This window comes from Helianthus annuus, chromosome 12 (genome assembly GCF_002127325.2).
Source record: "Helianthus annuus cultivar XRQ/B chromosome 12, HanXRQr2.0-SUNRISE, whole genome shotgun sequence".
In the NCBI taxonomy this organism is placed as follows: Eukaryota; Viridiplantae; Streptophyta; class Magnoliopsida; order Asterales; family Asteraceae; genus Helianthus; species Helianthus annuus.
Window position 1 is genome coordinate 29,949,029 of NC_035444.2, and position 13,687 is coordinate 29,962,715.

A 13,687-nucleotide genomic window follows, 5' to 3' on the forward strand; every position below is an offset into this window, starting at 1 on the left:
TGATAGGACGTGGTTGACCATTTACTTGCTACCTGTACTCATTGTGTATCTGCCGAGCAAACCAAGGTGAGTTCACACAGCCAAGGCATGGGATTCCCGGGTTGGGAATTTGGGTTGGATATGTTGTTATTGAAAGAGTTACTTGTACTTACGCATTCACTAGACTATAGACCATCGTCCTCAGGATAGTCAGGACACGTTACGTAAAGCCTACGTAACCCAGTAATTTCCATATGTCTCCCGGGTCGGGAGGACACGTTACGTAAAGCCTACGTAACCCAAAACCATCCACTGGCTTCCAGGTCGGAAGGCCACGCTGTGTAAAGCCTACGTAGCCCCCACGCGTACCCATGTCCTCGGGGAAGGGCACGTCACGTAAAGCCTACGTGACCCTGTACGTATTCCTGTTCTCGGTAAAGAAGAACACATGGTCGGAAGTTAGTCTAGTAAGTACCGTTAATGAGAAGCCCTCATTAGCAAGGATAAACGTGGAAAGCCCCCACCAGTAATAAGGACACAAGGTTTGGGAAGCCCCCACCTTTAGTACACACTAGTATGGGAAGCCCCCACTAGCTAAACTTATGCACTATGTTATGAACTTACTTTCTGTGAACTCGCTCAACTAGTTTGTTGATTATTTGCTGCATGCCTTGCAGGACCTTAGGTACATTATGGAGCTTGCACAGGGAGGAGCAGGTCGTTGTGGGATATGGATCATGAACTTTATCTGAACTTATAACTATTTTGAGATTACATACTATGCTTCCGCTATTTAAACGATGTTTGGTTTTGGAACATCAATCATGTCATGATGATTTACATTGATTACTTTTATTATTAAATGCTATGTTTGATATGATTGATGGCTTGATCCTGGTCAGTCACGCTCCCAAGCGGTGGTACTCCGCGGGTGGATTTTGGGGTGTGACAGTATACATATTTGTATGTTTTTCTTGAAATGTGTGTTAACTTTTTAGTTTTGTTTTTTTTATATTACCAATATATGAAAAAATATTTTTTAACAATTAAAAAAAGGTTAACGAGCCAGCTTGATTGGGCTCGAGCTGGCTCAAAGTTTTTTACGAGCCAAGCTCGGGCTCGACTTTTTCAGCTCGAAAAATAATCGAGCTGAGCTGGCTCGTTTAAGTGTAAGCTCAAGCTCGAGTGTTGGTGCAGTTTTGTGTCTGTCACTTGTTCTTAGGTGCGTCTGTAATTGTACGGTCTTTGTTTATCGTGTCTGTATTGTTTTGGTCGAGTCGACCAAGTCAAGATATCCTCCTATCTTGACTTGGTACGACATTTACTTTGTGATGTATGTAAAACAGATGCAGATGTGCAGTCTGTTAGTTAGTTGTATTATGTTTGCTGTTTGCTGTCTGTGTTCTGCATATGTTTGTCTGTTTGCAGTCTATCCACGAAGAACCCATTCTTCGTGGGAGACACATCTTCACGAAGAACATGCTTCGTCCATTGGTGATAGTGACGAAGAACCCTTCTTCGTCACTCAGTCTTTCGTTGGTTTGGTACACGAAGAACTTTCGTTGGTTTCGTCACTCACTCTCGACTCGGCTCGATTATAGCCCTAGGTGAGGTAGAGAAATGGTGGATATGATGTGGTGACTTTTAAGTAGATTTTTTTTATAATTTTAAAGATAGAAGAGGAGTTAGTGGATAGAGCATTCACATTAGAGCTTCAATGTCTATCTATATAATTTAACTAAAAAAAATACATTTTTCTCTAAATTTTGTTTATTTTTTAAAAACCTTCAACATTCAACTCTTTATCTCTATTTTACTCACAAAGACTTATTTTATTATTTTTTTCTCTTTTCTACACGCTCACAATAAAAATATAAAAAATTAAATATGAGCCTTATATAGAGATGTACTTAAATTCTATAAACTTTTCTCTGTTATAGAGATTCCAATGTAATTGTGCTTTTATTGTGAATCTCTATTTTTTCTTCTATATTATACAAATATATGAATATAGAGGCTTCAATAAAGTGCAATATTAGGTGATATCAGAAGTTTAAAAACAAATGATAGTTAAAAAAAGTTCTAAGTTGTGGAACAAGCTCCTTTATTTAAGTATTTAAGTAAACAGGAACAAATCAGCTCCAGTATAAGAATTTTCTTTTGGAAAGCTAACGAAATTTTCACTAAATAGATAGAGTAACCAAGTTAATTATTCTGACTTTTCTTTAAAATAAGATAAGATCAAATTTAAAACAAATATATTAATCTAGATCCCCTTTCTATGAAGAAACAATGACAACTTATTTCTTGACTCACCCAAATCATAGGCACAACAAACAATCCAAGAAAACAATGGACAGATATTTTTTTCATAGTAGGTTCTTTAGAAACAAGACTGTTACTTCTTAATGTTTTTAAAACTTCTTATATTTCTAGATGGTTAGCTACCCATTCTATGAAGTTCGTTTAGAAAGGTAGCGAACTGACTAGTAGTACAGGAAGTTCCAAAAAACACGTATGGGAATGCCGATGATATTCATCAACTTGCCTTCTTGTTGTCCTTTGCACGGAGGAGGTAAATTAAAATTGCTAAGGTGGTTGTCGCCACCTTTTTTTTTGTTTTCTACCAAATGGGATTATTGCTTGCATTGTTTTGTTTTGTAGAAAGATGTGGTAGTACACGCTGGTAGAGACGCGTTTGGGGCGTATACTGCTTTCACATCCTTGATGTCATTGGCTAGCGGAGATGTGATGGCGTTGGTTGTATAATCGAGTGGTGGCATCCATATTCGGCCAACCACCACTAGCTGGGGAGTGTGTGTGTCTGGTGTTGTAGGACTCAACCTTCTTGTATGCAAACGATATTTCTAAATAAAACCAAAAGTTTCATATGTGTGAATTCTTCATTAAGCATTAGAATGTTGCTACATACTAGTAATTATAAAGTTAAAACACAAACCTGTAAGTGGCTTTTAATTTCATCATTTGTCAGCCCATCAACCTTCATAAATTCCCTAATTTGCTTAGGTGTAGCAACTGCATAGAAAACATGTTATCATTTTGATATGTTTATAATTGTATAATCATGGGAGTGACAATGAGAAGGAAGAGAAAACATACCATGAGCTCCACCAAGTTGTTGAAGAGCATGGAGGAACCGTCGGTGCAATTCCTGAGACCAACACCTCCTTTCTTTCTTATTAGAATGCCCTTTATCTTCTCCATTGCTCCCGCCGTTGTGACCACCACCACCGCCACCACTCTGACCTCCACCACCATCCGTGTCTGTTGAAGGACTGGTGGAAGTTTTTTTCTTTTGGAAAAGATGAAAAGTGCCACATCCGTATCCCTTTTCCTTCTTAGACAATAACTTCTTCGACAGAAAGTCCTAAAAGATAGAAAGACACAAATAAGTAAACAAACAAACCCGTAAGATCCCACACATAACAGGGTCTAGAGAGGATATAACTTAAGAGCAAATTTTTCCTCTATCCCCGAAGATATAATGATAAAATCCAGATAAGAGGGTCTGTGGAGGGTGAGATTCAAAACGTCACATTTTTTTAATTAATTACCTCTTCAAGCGGTGGATCCGGGGTTTGAATTGAGAGTTGAGCGGATGCAAGCCAGTCTTTGCTACAAATGATCTTGGATTTATGAGATGAGTGTTGCTTTTGTTGCAAATCATCAACATCTTCATTTGTAGATGAAGTTGATTTCATGGGGATAAATTCTTCCAAAACTGGACACTCATTGGTTGTTTGATCAGATTGACCATCAAGAGATTCATTGATCCCCAGAGTCATTTGCTGTCTGCATCTTTCTATAGCTGCAAACCAATAAACAAAATTAATCCCATTAAGAATTGAATCTTAAAGCAAAACTCAATCAAGTACCACAAAAGAAAGTTTTGTTTTTTACTTACTGGAGTGGAATATTGCATCACACACACAAGATATTATATATTAAACATATATAAATCATAACAAAAACTTCTTGCTCTTTCAAAATTCAACAACAATTTATTCACAAAAACAAAACACATCAAGAACTCCTATAAAACTTGTTAAAAAAAGAACAATATTTATGTCACAAAATTTGATCACAAATACCCAGTTTTCTAGCAGTGAACCGCTTGTGTTAACTATTTTGTATACCTGATATAACGTTATCATGATCATTATACCTTGAGAAACAAGCTCAAGACAAAGAGGAAGCTCGCGTTCGAACACTTGAATCTTTTTGCGCTCTTCTTCTAAAGCTTCAATATACTCTAGACATTTCTGCCCTTTAAACTCACATGGATTATTGTAAACAACCATTCTTATCTTTCCTTAAAAACTGTCCCACACGTACTTCTGATAGAATAGACTGACTGAGAGTTATAATGAGATGAAACATAGGATGGTTTTGTCTGTAAACGTAAACATAGGGAGATACGGTTAGTACGAGAAGAAAAAAGGATCTAAAGTGGAATTGTGAACAGGAATAAACTTGGAATACGGTATAATTGTATATCTGTATTTAAGAAAAGGGAGAATTTTGTGGGTTGTTTTTCTTGGGAAAAGCTTCGGAGAAATCGTAAGGTGTCGAAGTCGGTTCGTCGCGTACCAAACGGACCTTCAAATACTCCACTATATATAGGCACAAATTAAACTATAATTATATGTAGTTTTCGTGTTAATTGTAAATAAATATAAATTATCATTATTCTTAGTTTGGTTCTAAATATTCGTGGTATATGTTGAGAGATCGAGTCAAACTAGTGTAGCTTTTCCCAACTAATAAAAGTCATTCATTACTATATATATTTTGTTTATCTAATTTATATATTATTTTTTATGTATTATGTATAATCATTAATCACTCATTACACTTTTATCATCTCCTAATTTTAACAAAAATTGTTCGCTGAACAATTCAGAGTTCTTCGATCCTTTGTTTTAATATATACGGAAAATTCACTTTGTATTGAAGCCGATTATATATGCGAATATCATTTTAGTTTATTTTTTTTTTTTAGAAAAAACATCAATATTTAATATTTAAGTGGTAGCTCCATTAGATATTTGGGTATTACTATCTTCTATATTCTTGCAAGCGAAAAACGTATGAATTTAAAACAAAGTTAATGATCTTTAGTATTGTTTTTTTGATACATATAACATCTTCAGCAGACAATACATGCCGTCTTTACTTTTTTTTAAATCAAAAGCTAGAGTAATAATCAAAAAAATACGAGTAAGACCACCCGTAGTGGGGCATGATTTTAAAAAAAAAAATGACAAAAAACGCCCCAAAACGCCCCTCCCCCACTACACCCGGCGTTACCGGGCGTTATTTTCGCAAAAAATTGAAGTTGGCGTTTTAATTAAAACGCTTAAGATGCACATGGTGGAGGTTGACTAGCCAATGGGAGGCTTCCAAGTAGTTTCTTTTTTTTTAAACATGCACAGGGACCGAAATATCACATGACCATTTTGTTTTTTTTTCTAATTGGAAGGGGCATTACTGTAATAATGCCTCACTACGCCACTTTTGAAATAATGCCCCATACTGACTGGGACGACACGTGTCGGATAATGCCCCATGGTGAAGGCATTATTTTTCTAAACCATTACGGGTGGTCTAAGAACCATCTAAACAAAAACAAATAATGGACTTTACCAATAAATGAAATGGCGTGAGAGAGACGATCAAGAAGACACCGAAGAGTCATGAGTAGTTAGTTGTTGAAAGTATTTTTAAGCTGGATTACCCTTTAAATGTTGAGCATCTTTTAGTTTTGAAATGGGTAATTTATTCATTTTAATTAACATGTGGAAATAAGCAATTTCAAATTAAGTTTGGGTAAATATGCAATTGGGTGTGTTTTTAAGGGAAATATGGAATTATCCTGAATCGGTGTATAGGCATTACTGTCTAGTGGAGATGAATATGAACGGGTGACTCCGATGATGACACGATAATACTTCAGTGGTTCGGTAGTAATCCAAATTTGTCGTAAAAAGAAACAAAACATTATGTTAAATATTAACTTTATCTTAAAATACTGACAAAAACCGGATACTACATTGTATAAAAAGTTATATGAATTACAGATTTAAAGTTATAGTAAAAAATAACATGCTCAATAAAACACCCAAAAAGGAATAACATTCCATCTAAGTCATTAACATTATACTTTTCGAGGCTATATAAATTTACACTTCAAGAATTATCCATACTAGTAGGTGTGATGCGACGGGGACGACACTTTACATTGCGGCATTCGTTTCTGGTAGTTTTCTTATTCCTATAATATTTATGATAACATTATTGTGATGGATATATGTCATAAGTGTTACACATATGTAAAGTTTTATTTTTTTTATAAAAATTAATAATCAAAATACAAAAAATATTGGCTTTTATAAATTAATAATCAAAAGACAAAAAATAAAAGATAAGTTGTTATAATTGTAAAGTATGTTTATTTTATTGCTTAAATAATAAAGTATAATTTTATTCTTTAAAGTTCATAACTTTTTTTTTTAAATATCCACATAGTACTCATCCAATAAACTTTAAGTTTAAAATTTTCATTTTATAAAAATAATACATAATTATATTTGACTTGTAAGTACGTTTTAGACCTTTAACTTAAATTGTTAATTTTCGTTTTTTTACAGATATAAAAAATTTATATTTTTATAAAATTTCAAGAACCGTTTTTATAAATAAAAAAAAGTAGGATGTTAAGAGTTTATATCTTTATTAACTTTATATCATGCTAAGTTCAGATTTTTAGTTCCTAACTAATCTTATCTATATAAGTCTACTTTTAACTTATAATTCTTAAAAATATGCAACACAATCTACTATGTATCTAGTTAAGTTGGTAAAGAATTCTTTTGAAACTGACTAATATTAGCTATAACAATATAGTTGAACTTATAATTGCTAAAAATTTGCAACACAATTTAGTATTTATCTAGTAAAGACTGTAAATTTCTAAAGTATTTTATTTATATTACTTGTTACAAAAAATGTTTATAAAAGAATTTTTTTATAAAAACAAAATGTTTTGTTTATAAATAAAGTAAAAAAACTGTTTTACACATGTACGTTTTTAATAAAAGATAATAATCAAATGACAAAAATTAAAAGATAAGTTTTTATAATTGTAAAGTAAGTTTATTTTGTTGGTTAAATTATAATATTTATAATTTGATTCTTTAAAGTTCATAACTTTTTTTAAATATTCACATGGTACCCACCCAATAAACTTTAAGTTTAAAATTTTTGTTTTTATAAAAATAAAAATAGTAGTTGACTCGTAAGTACGTTTTACACAGTTAACTTTAATTTTTAAATTTCGTTTTTATATATAAAAAAAAATTATTTTTATAAAATTTTAAAAACAGTTTTTTATAAAAAATAGGATGTTAAGATTTATATCTTTATTAACTTTATATCATAGTAAGTTTAGTTTTTTAGTTTAGTTTTAAAGTTTATAACTTTATTATTTTTTTAAGAGTTAATTGCCCGGATGGTTCCTGTGGTTTGCCATTTTTCATCTTTAGTCCCCACCTTTTTAAAATAACATTTTTACTCCCTATGGTTTACACGGTTGTTAATCGGATAGTCCCCTATCTAGATGGAGGTTAGCTTTTACTATTAAGTTTGTGTGAAATGACCAAATTACCCTTTGTGTTATAATTAATATAAAAAAAATCCTAATGGGCCCCTCATTATTATATTAATCTATCATACAAACCAATCTCCCCCTCCCCCCACCCCCACCCACCCACCCATCACCCACCGTAAAAAAACCACCAAACCCTCCCACTGGCACCATTTTTTGGTCGGCAACAAGGCTTCTGGTCAGTCACTGTTTCTGTCTCTCTTCCTTGAGATTGTCACACATGAAAAACAATTGGATTTGAATTTCTTAAGTGATTATCATTTGTTCATCAATACATAAACACATGATTATTAATCAGCTAAATCTGTAACCAACAATGCATTAAATTGAATACACAAACCAGTAGAATTACATAAATGAAACAAGAATCATGAATCACAACTGCTTTTAAAACAGTTTCATTATGGGATACACCGATAAAGTCAATCAATCGATCGTGGTGGTGGTGATTGTGTGTGTCAGATTTACCGACGGTGGTTTTGTCTGTAATCGTTTATAAGCTTCATAAACAGCGACAGCGCACCGTGGCGGTGGTTGTGTGCATCAGATTTACTGATTAAATTGCTTCATTTCTGAAATTCGTTAAATCGACTCCAAACAACCGTGGCGATGGTGATTATGTGCGGAAGAAATCTAATCGCAACGTTAAATCAACTCCAAACAACCGATCTGTTTCTGATTTCTTCACCTGATCGGCTCCTTTAAATCTCGATTTCGATCTTGTTGTTTCGGTTGGTAGAATAATGAGATTTGAATCAGATTCCGGTAGAGAATTGCTACCGCAATTAGTCTGTACAAGAGCCAAATCGGCCGGCAGCGGTGAACGACGGTTCCGGTGGTGGGTGAAGGATGGTGACTGGTGGCAGGTGTACAGGTGTGGGTGGAAGGAGATATTGGGTAGTGATGGTATGGGCCCCACTAAATTGACTTAATTCAGTTATATTTCTTTTTATAAACGAGTAAGGGCATTTAGTAATTTCACAACAACTTAACTGAGTAAATTAACCTCCATCCAGATGGGGGATTGTCCGAGTAACAACCGTGTAAACCATAGGGAGCAAACATGCTATTTTAAAAAGATGGGGACTAAAGATGAAAAATAGCAAACCACGGGGACCATCCGGGCAATTAACTCTTTTTTTAATTAAGAATTTCAAATTATTAGATTAATATCCAAAAATAACTGAAATATTTTATAATTTCAGATTGACTATATCTAACTGTAATATCTATTTATTGCAAATTTAAGATATTAACTTATATAACTTCAGTTGACTTGTAAATTTAGGATACTATCTTTATTTTGAACTTTGTTAATATGGTCAATAACTGCATTATATTAACACCAAAAATAAAGTTCAAATATAAAATAAACTTTATTCATACGTATAGATCAAACATAACAACTGAAAATGAAAAAAAAACATAAAAACACTAGATTTCATGTTAGACTACATGAAATCTGTTCCACTTCTGAATTGACACTCAAGGTATTTTTAATCGGGTTTTTTGGTTTGTGCTTGAATCGGCAGTATCTTCTAATTCCTCTTCTTTGTTATTGTCCTCAGAATCGTCTAAATTAATAACCTCACTCCATTTCCATTTAGAGAGTCTTTTGGATCTCTTCCTTTGAGTCTCAAACTTCCGATCCTTAAAAAGGATAAAAATTAAATACAAAAGTTAAAAAAAGATTAAATAAACCTTAAAATTACATCTTCACTAAATTCACTTTGAAAATTAGACTTGTATGAACTAAACATTGCACCATAAGAAATAATATCAACACTTTTATCACCATCATCCTACAATAAAACACACATATAATAACATAACGAACATGTTAGTATGAGTGATATGCGCATAAATCAATACCAAAAAAAATTACTTAGAAACCAGCAAACTCAATACCCTAGAAGCTTGTTTGACAACTGGGTTGTTTAAATTGCCATGTTCATCATGCAACTGAATCTGAAAAATCAAATGAGTTAACATTCACATAAGAGTAAATAAAAGAAAACAATTATTCACTGCCGCGATATAACAGAACTGGCATTAGAACTTTTTAATTTCGCATGCTTGGTTTTTCGCAACAACTGAATTCAGAACTAAATCAATTTTTTAACTTTGTTTAGCAATAGATATAGGGGTGTCCTACTATGTATTTATAGTAGTAAATATATAACTGTATTATGGTTTAATTTTAGATTTGTCACCCCTTTATTTAGGAAGTTTGTTGTAGTTAGTTTTAAGTTTTTATAAGATATATCTAAGTATAGATATTAGGAAATTTTAATAAAATAAAATGTGACACATACTTTCTTCATTTTATGGTACGATACTTTTAATCCTTTTTGTTTGCATAGATGGAGCTCATCATTGTAAATTAGGCGAATTATATCACAGGTATTAATTACTTATACATTAAAGCATTATCGACTTGTACCTTTTAATCCGTGCGTCGATATTGAATAGTGCCTATAGAAGTGCATTAGGATCTAATTTTAGATTTGCCACCCCTTTATTTAGAAAGTTTGTTGTGGTTAGTTTTAAGTTTTTATAAGATGTATCTAAGTATAGATATTAGTCAGTTTCAATAAAATAAAATATGACACATAATATCTTCATTTTATGTTACGATACTTTTAATTCTTTTTGTTTTCGTTTGTATAGATGGAGCCCATCTTTGTAGATTTGACGCATTATTAATTACTTGTACATTAAAGTATTATCGACTTGTACCTTTTAATCTGTGCATCGATATTGAACAAGACAACTACCGAAACGTCGAAAAAAATGTGTAGGTCGCCATGCAATCTTTGGGTTTTTTTTTAAACAGTATAGTTTATAAGATATCACTACAAGAAAAGTGACCATTTGGGACTAAATTATGAGGGAGTGATCAATCAGTCTCGGATACATAGTATCTAGGACTAATTCATCAGTTACGAATTGTATTAATGACTGATTTTTTTGTGACTGATGTCTGTGACTAATAATCAGTCCTTAATATTTTGCCAACTTATCTGAGACTGAATTTTAGTCACAAATATGTTTGTCTAAAAAATATTTTGGAAGAAAACTTATTGGTTACTGAAATTCAGTCCCAAATAAGTGCCTCCATTATAAAAATGGCACAATTTTATTGGTCACTAATATTCAGTCACTAATATCTTGACACATAGGGACTAAATTAAGAAGGACTGATCAATCAGTCTAAGATACATAGTATATGGGACTAATTTATCAGTTATGAATTGTATTAGTGACTGTTTTTTATGACTGATATCCGTGACTAATAATCAGTCCTTAATACTTTGCCAACCTATCTTAGATTGAATTTTAGTCACAAATATGTTTGTCTAAATATATTTTTTGGAGGGAAACTTATTGGTTACAGAAATTCAGTCCCAAATAAATGCTTTTATTATAAAAATGGCACAATTTTATTGGTTACTAATATTCACTCACTAATATCTTGACACCTAGGGACTAAATTATGAATCACTGGTTATGAGTCTCGGATACATGGTATCTGGGACTAATTTATCAGTTACTTACTTACTGGTTATATTACAGAATGATTTTTTTGTGACTTGTGTTCGTAACTGATAATCAGTCCTTAACACTAGACCACTTATTTGAGACTGAATTTCTGTCACAAATATGTTTGTCAAAATACATTTTTGGAAGGAAATTTATTGGTTACTAAATTTCAGTCCCAAATAAATGCCCTCATTATTGAAAATGGCGCCATTGTATGGGCCACTAATATTCAGTCTTTAGGGAGCATATTTTTTTTTATTCTTTTATTAAAGACTAAACATTAGTCCCTAAAATTCTTAAAGTGGAGAGCATTGGAGGACTGATATGTGACAACCGGTAATTAACGGCTTATAATTACGCTATTTGCAACCGTTTAAGGCAATAATAAGTAGTGTTTAAGGCACTAATTAACTTAATTAGGCTATTGGAATGCCTAGGAACGCTTATCTGACGTTACAGTGCGTGTATGGTGATTTTCAGGAAAATTGCGGAACGATAAGCGGTAACGAACTGACACCGAACAAAATACTGACAACTCCGACAATACGAATTGTATACGTATAATTTAAACTTATGGATTTCGTTTTGCGAAATTATCACGCTTCCGAACAGCACAAAACGCAAACGTAAACGGAAAATGCGACTGCAGAAACGCAACGACAATGAAACGAAGGCATCTGACACGCGTATTACCTTCAAAACTAAAATATTACGATATATTTAGCTTTGTAATCGAATTTTAATACTCGCAGTCGAAACCGGATCGGAAAACGGGATGAAGACTTCAAAAGAAACGTTTTTCACGACTTAGCGCACTGACGACCATACGCGTCTAATAAACGATTACCGACATAAATTTTAGACTTACTAGCTCTCGTTAAAGTATTTTATGGCGTTATACGAAATTCGGAAACATAACGCGCCGTAGAAACGTCATTGGGCCACTCAAAGCACTAACGGGCCCAGGGCCAGCCCACATTTAAAACCTAACTATATATACCCACTTATAAAGATTTTACCCTCGTTTTCCCCAAATTGCTTCAGCCGACACTCTCTCTTTCACTTCCTTCCTCTCCATTTTCTTTCTTGGATAAACCCTAACACACACAAGTCACCTCACACCCCTCTACTTTTTCTTCGATTACCATCGGCCACACGGCACCTCTCTTCTCTCCTGCTCGTCCTCTTCACCGGTTGCCTAAGCCATTAAACCCACCACACAAACCCACCTGTTTCCCCATCTAGATCATCGGTCGGCCACCACCATCGCTTGATGGTGGCGGACGGCGACTGTAACAACACCACCACCATAGGCGGTGGCGCTGTGGAGGGTGGTGTGCCGATTTGACCTAGTTAACTACTATAGCAATACGTATAGATAAACACAAAGTATGTTGAACCTAGTTTAACTACTATAGCAATAAATTTTCGCATTTATATATTTATGATAAATCGAATTTAGTATTTATATATTTATTGTAGTTAATTATATTTTACCATAACTAGAAGTTAGGGGTGTAAACGAGTCGATCAACTCTCGAACAACTTGAGTTCAGCTCGAAAAGATCCGTGCTTAAACGAGCGCGAGCCCAAGCTTAAAAATAGGCTTGTTTGGAAAACGAGCATGAGCTTTACTTATCGAACTTGAGCCGACTTACGAGCCTAAATGAACCCAATATTTATATAATCATTAATGCATTTATTATATGTATATACTTAACCAGTATTTACCAAATCATGAAAAAATAATTATTAATATAACTTATTTAATGAAAAGTAAATTGTTTGAGCCTGGACCGAGCTCGAGCTTGAAAAACTACATACGAGCCAAACTTGAGATTTAGAAACAAAGCTTAGCTCAACCCTAGTCGAGTTAAGTAGAGCTAGTAGAGCTAAGGCTCGGCTCGTTTGCACCCAAAATAAAAATAGTTTAATTTCTATTTTGGGTAAATTACTTTTTGAGTCCCTGTGTTTTGAGCGTTTTAACCACCTGAGTCCAAAAGTAAAAAGTTTAACGACCTGAGTCCCTATAAGCATTTTCTTTAACCATTTGAGTCTAAGTTTCTAACTAAGTTAGATTTTCTCAGTTAACTTTTTTAAAATAACCAAAATACCCTTTTATGTTAAAAAAACTTATTTACTCTTATTATTATAATTACATTACATATACATATTACAAACTTCTTTACCCTTTTATTTTTATTTTTTAATTATAAGGACATTTTGGTCATTTAACAATACTTAACCAAAATATTCTAACAGTGTTAGAAATTTGGACTCAAATAGCTATAGAAAATGCTTTTAGTGACTCAAGTCGTTAAACTTTTTGATTTTGAACTCAAGTAGTTAAAACCCTCAAAACACAGGGACTCAAAAAGTAATTTACCCTTCTATTTTTTAATTTATAATATTTATATTTATTGGATGCATATGTTTTGTATTTTTCTTAGAACTATTCAAATTCCCGCTCAGCTAAAA

The 13,687-nt window shown here is 33.1% G+C and overlaps 1 protein-coding gene across 2 annotated transcripts; it reads right to left on the reverse strand.

Moving 5' to 3' along the window:
* Positions 1 to 2,319: 2,319 nt before the first annotated feature.
* LOC110894512 (transcription factor HHO2) lies at positions 2,320 to 4,563 on the reverse strand. 2 transcript variants are annotated; one of them, XM_022141736.2, is made up of 5 exons: positions 4,166 to 4,563; positions 3,555 to 3,808; positions 3,100 to 3,367; positions 2,939 to 3,015; positions 2,320 to 2,846 (listed from the first exon to the last, which is right to left on the reverse strand). In XM_022141736.2, the coding sequence occupies exons 1-5, from the start codon at positions 4,299 to 4,301 to the stop codon at positions 2,616 to 2,618; spliced, it is 966 nt and encodes a 321-aa protein (XP_021997428.1). In that variant the 5' UTR covers positions 4,302 to 4,563; the 3' UTR covers positions 2,320 to 2,615. The 2 variants fall into 2 exon arrangements, with proteins under 2 accessions (XP_021997428.1, XP_021997429.1); XM_022141737.2 differs by having other exon boundaries at positions 4,137 to 4,263.
* Positions 4,564 to 13,687: the final 9,124 nt, after the last annotated feature.

What these genes read in the sequence shown, in the direction of transcription:
- LOC110894512 (XM_022141736.2), bottom strand. Translation starts at nt 4,301, where the DNA reads ATGGTTGTTTACAATAATCCATGTGAGTTTAAAGGGCAGAAATGTCTA. An exon ending in TCTTGAGCTTGTTTCTCAAG is followed by an intron (nt 3,809 to 4,165) that starts GTATAATGATCA and finishes ATTGGTTTGCAG; the next exon opens with CTATAGAAAGATGCAGACAG. An exon ending in ACAACTTGGTGGAGCTCATG is followed by an intron (nt 3,016 to 3,099) that starts GTATGTTTTCTC and finishes TTTTCTATGCAG; the next exon opens with TTGCTACACCTAAGCAAATT.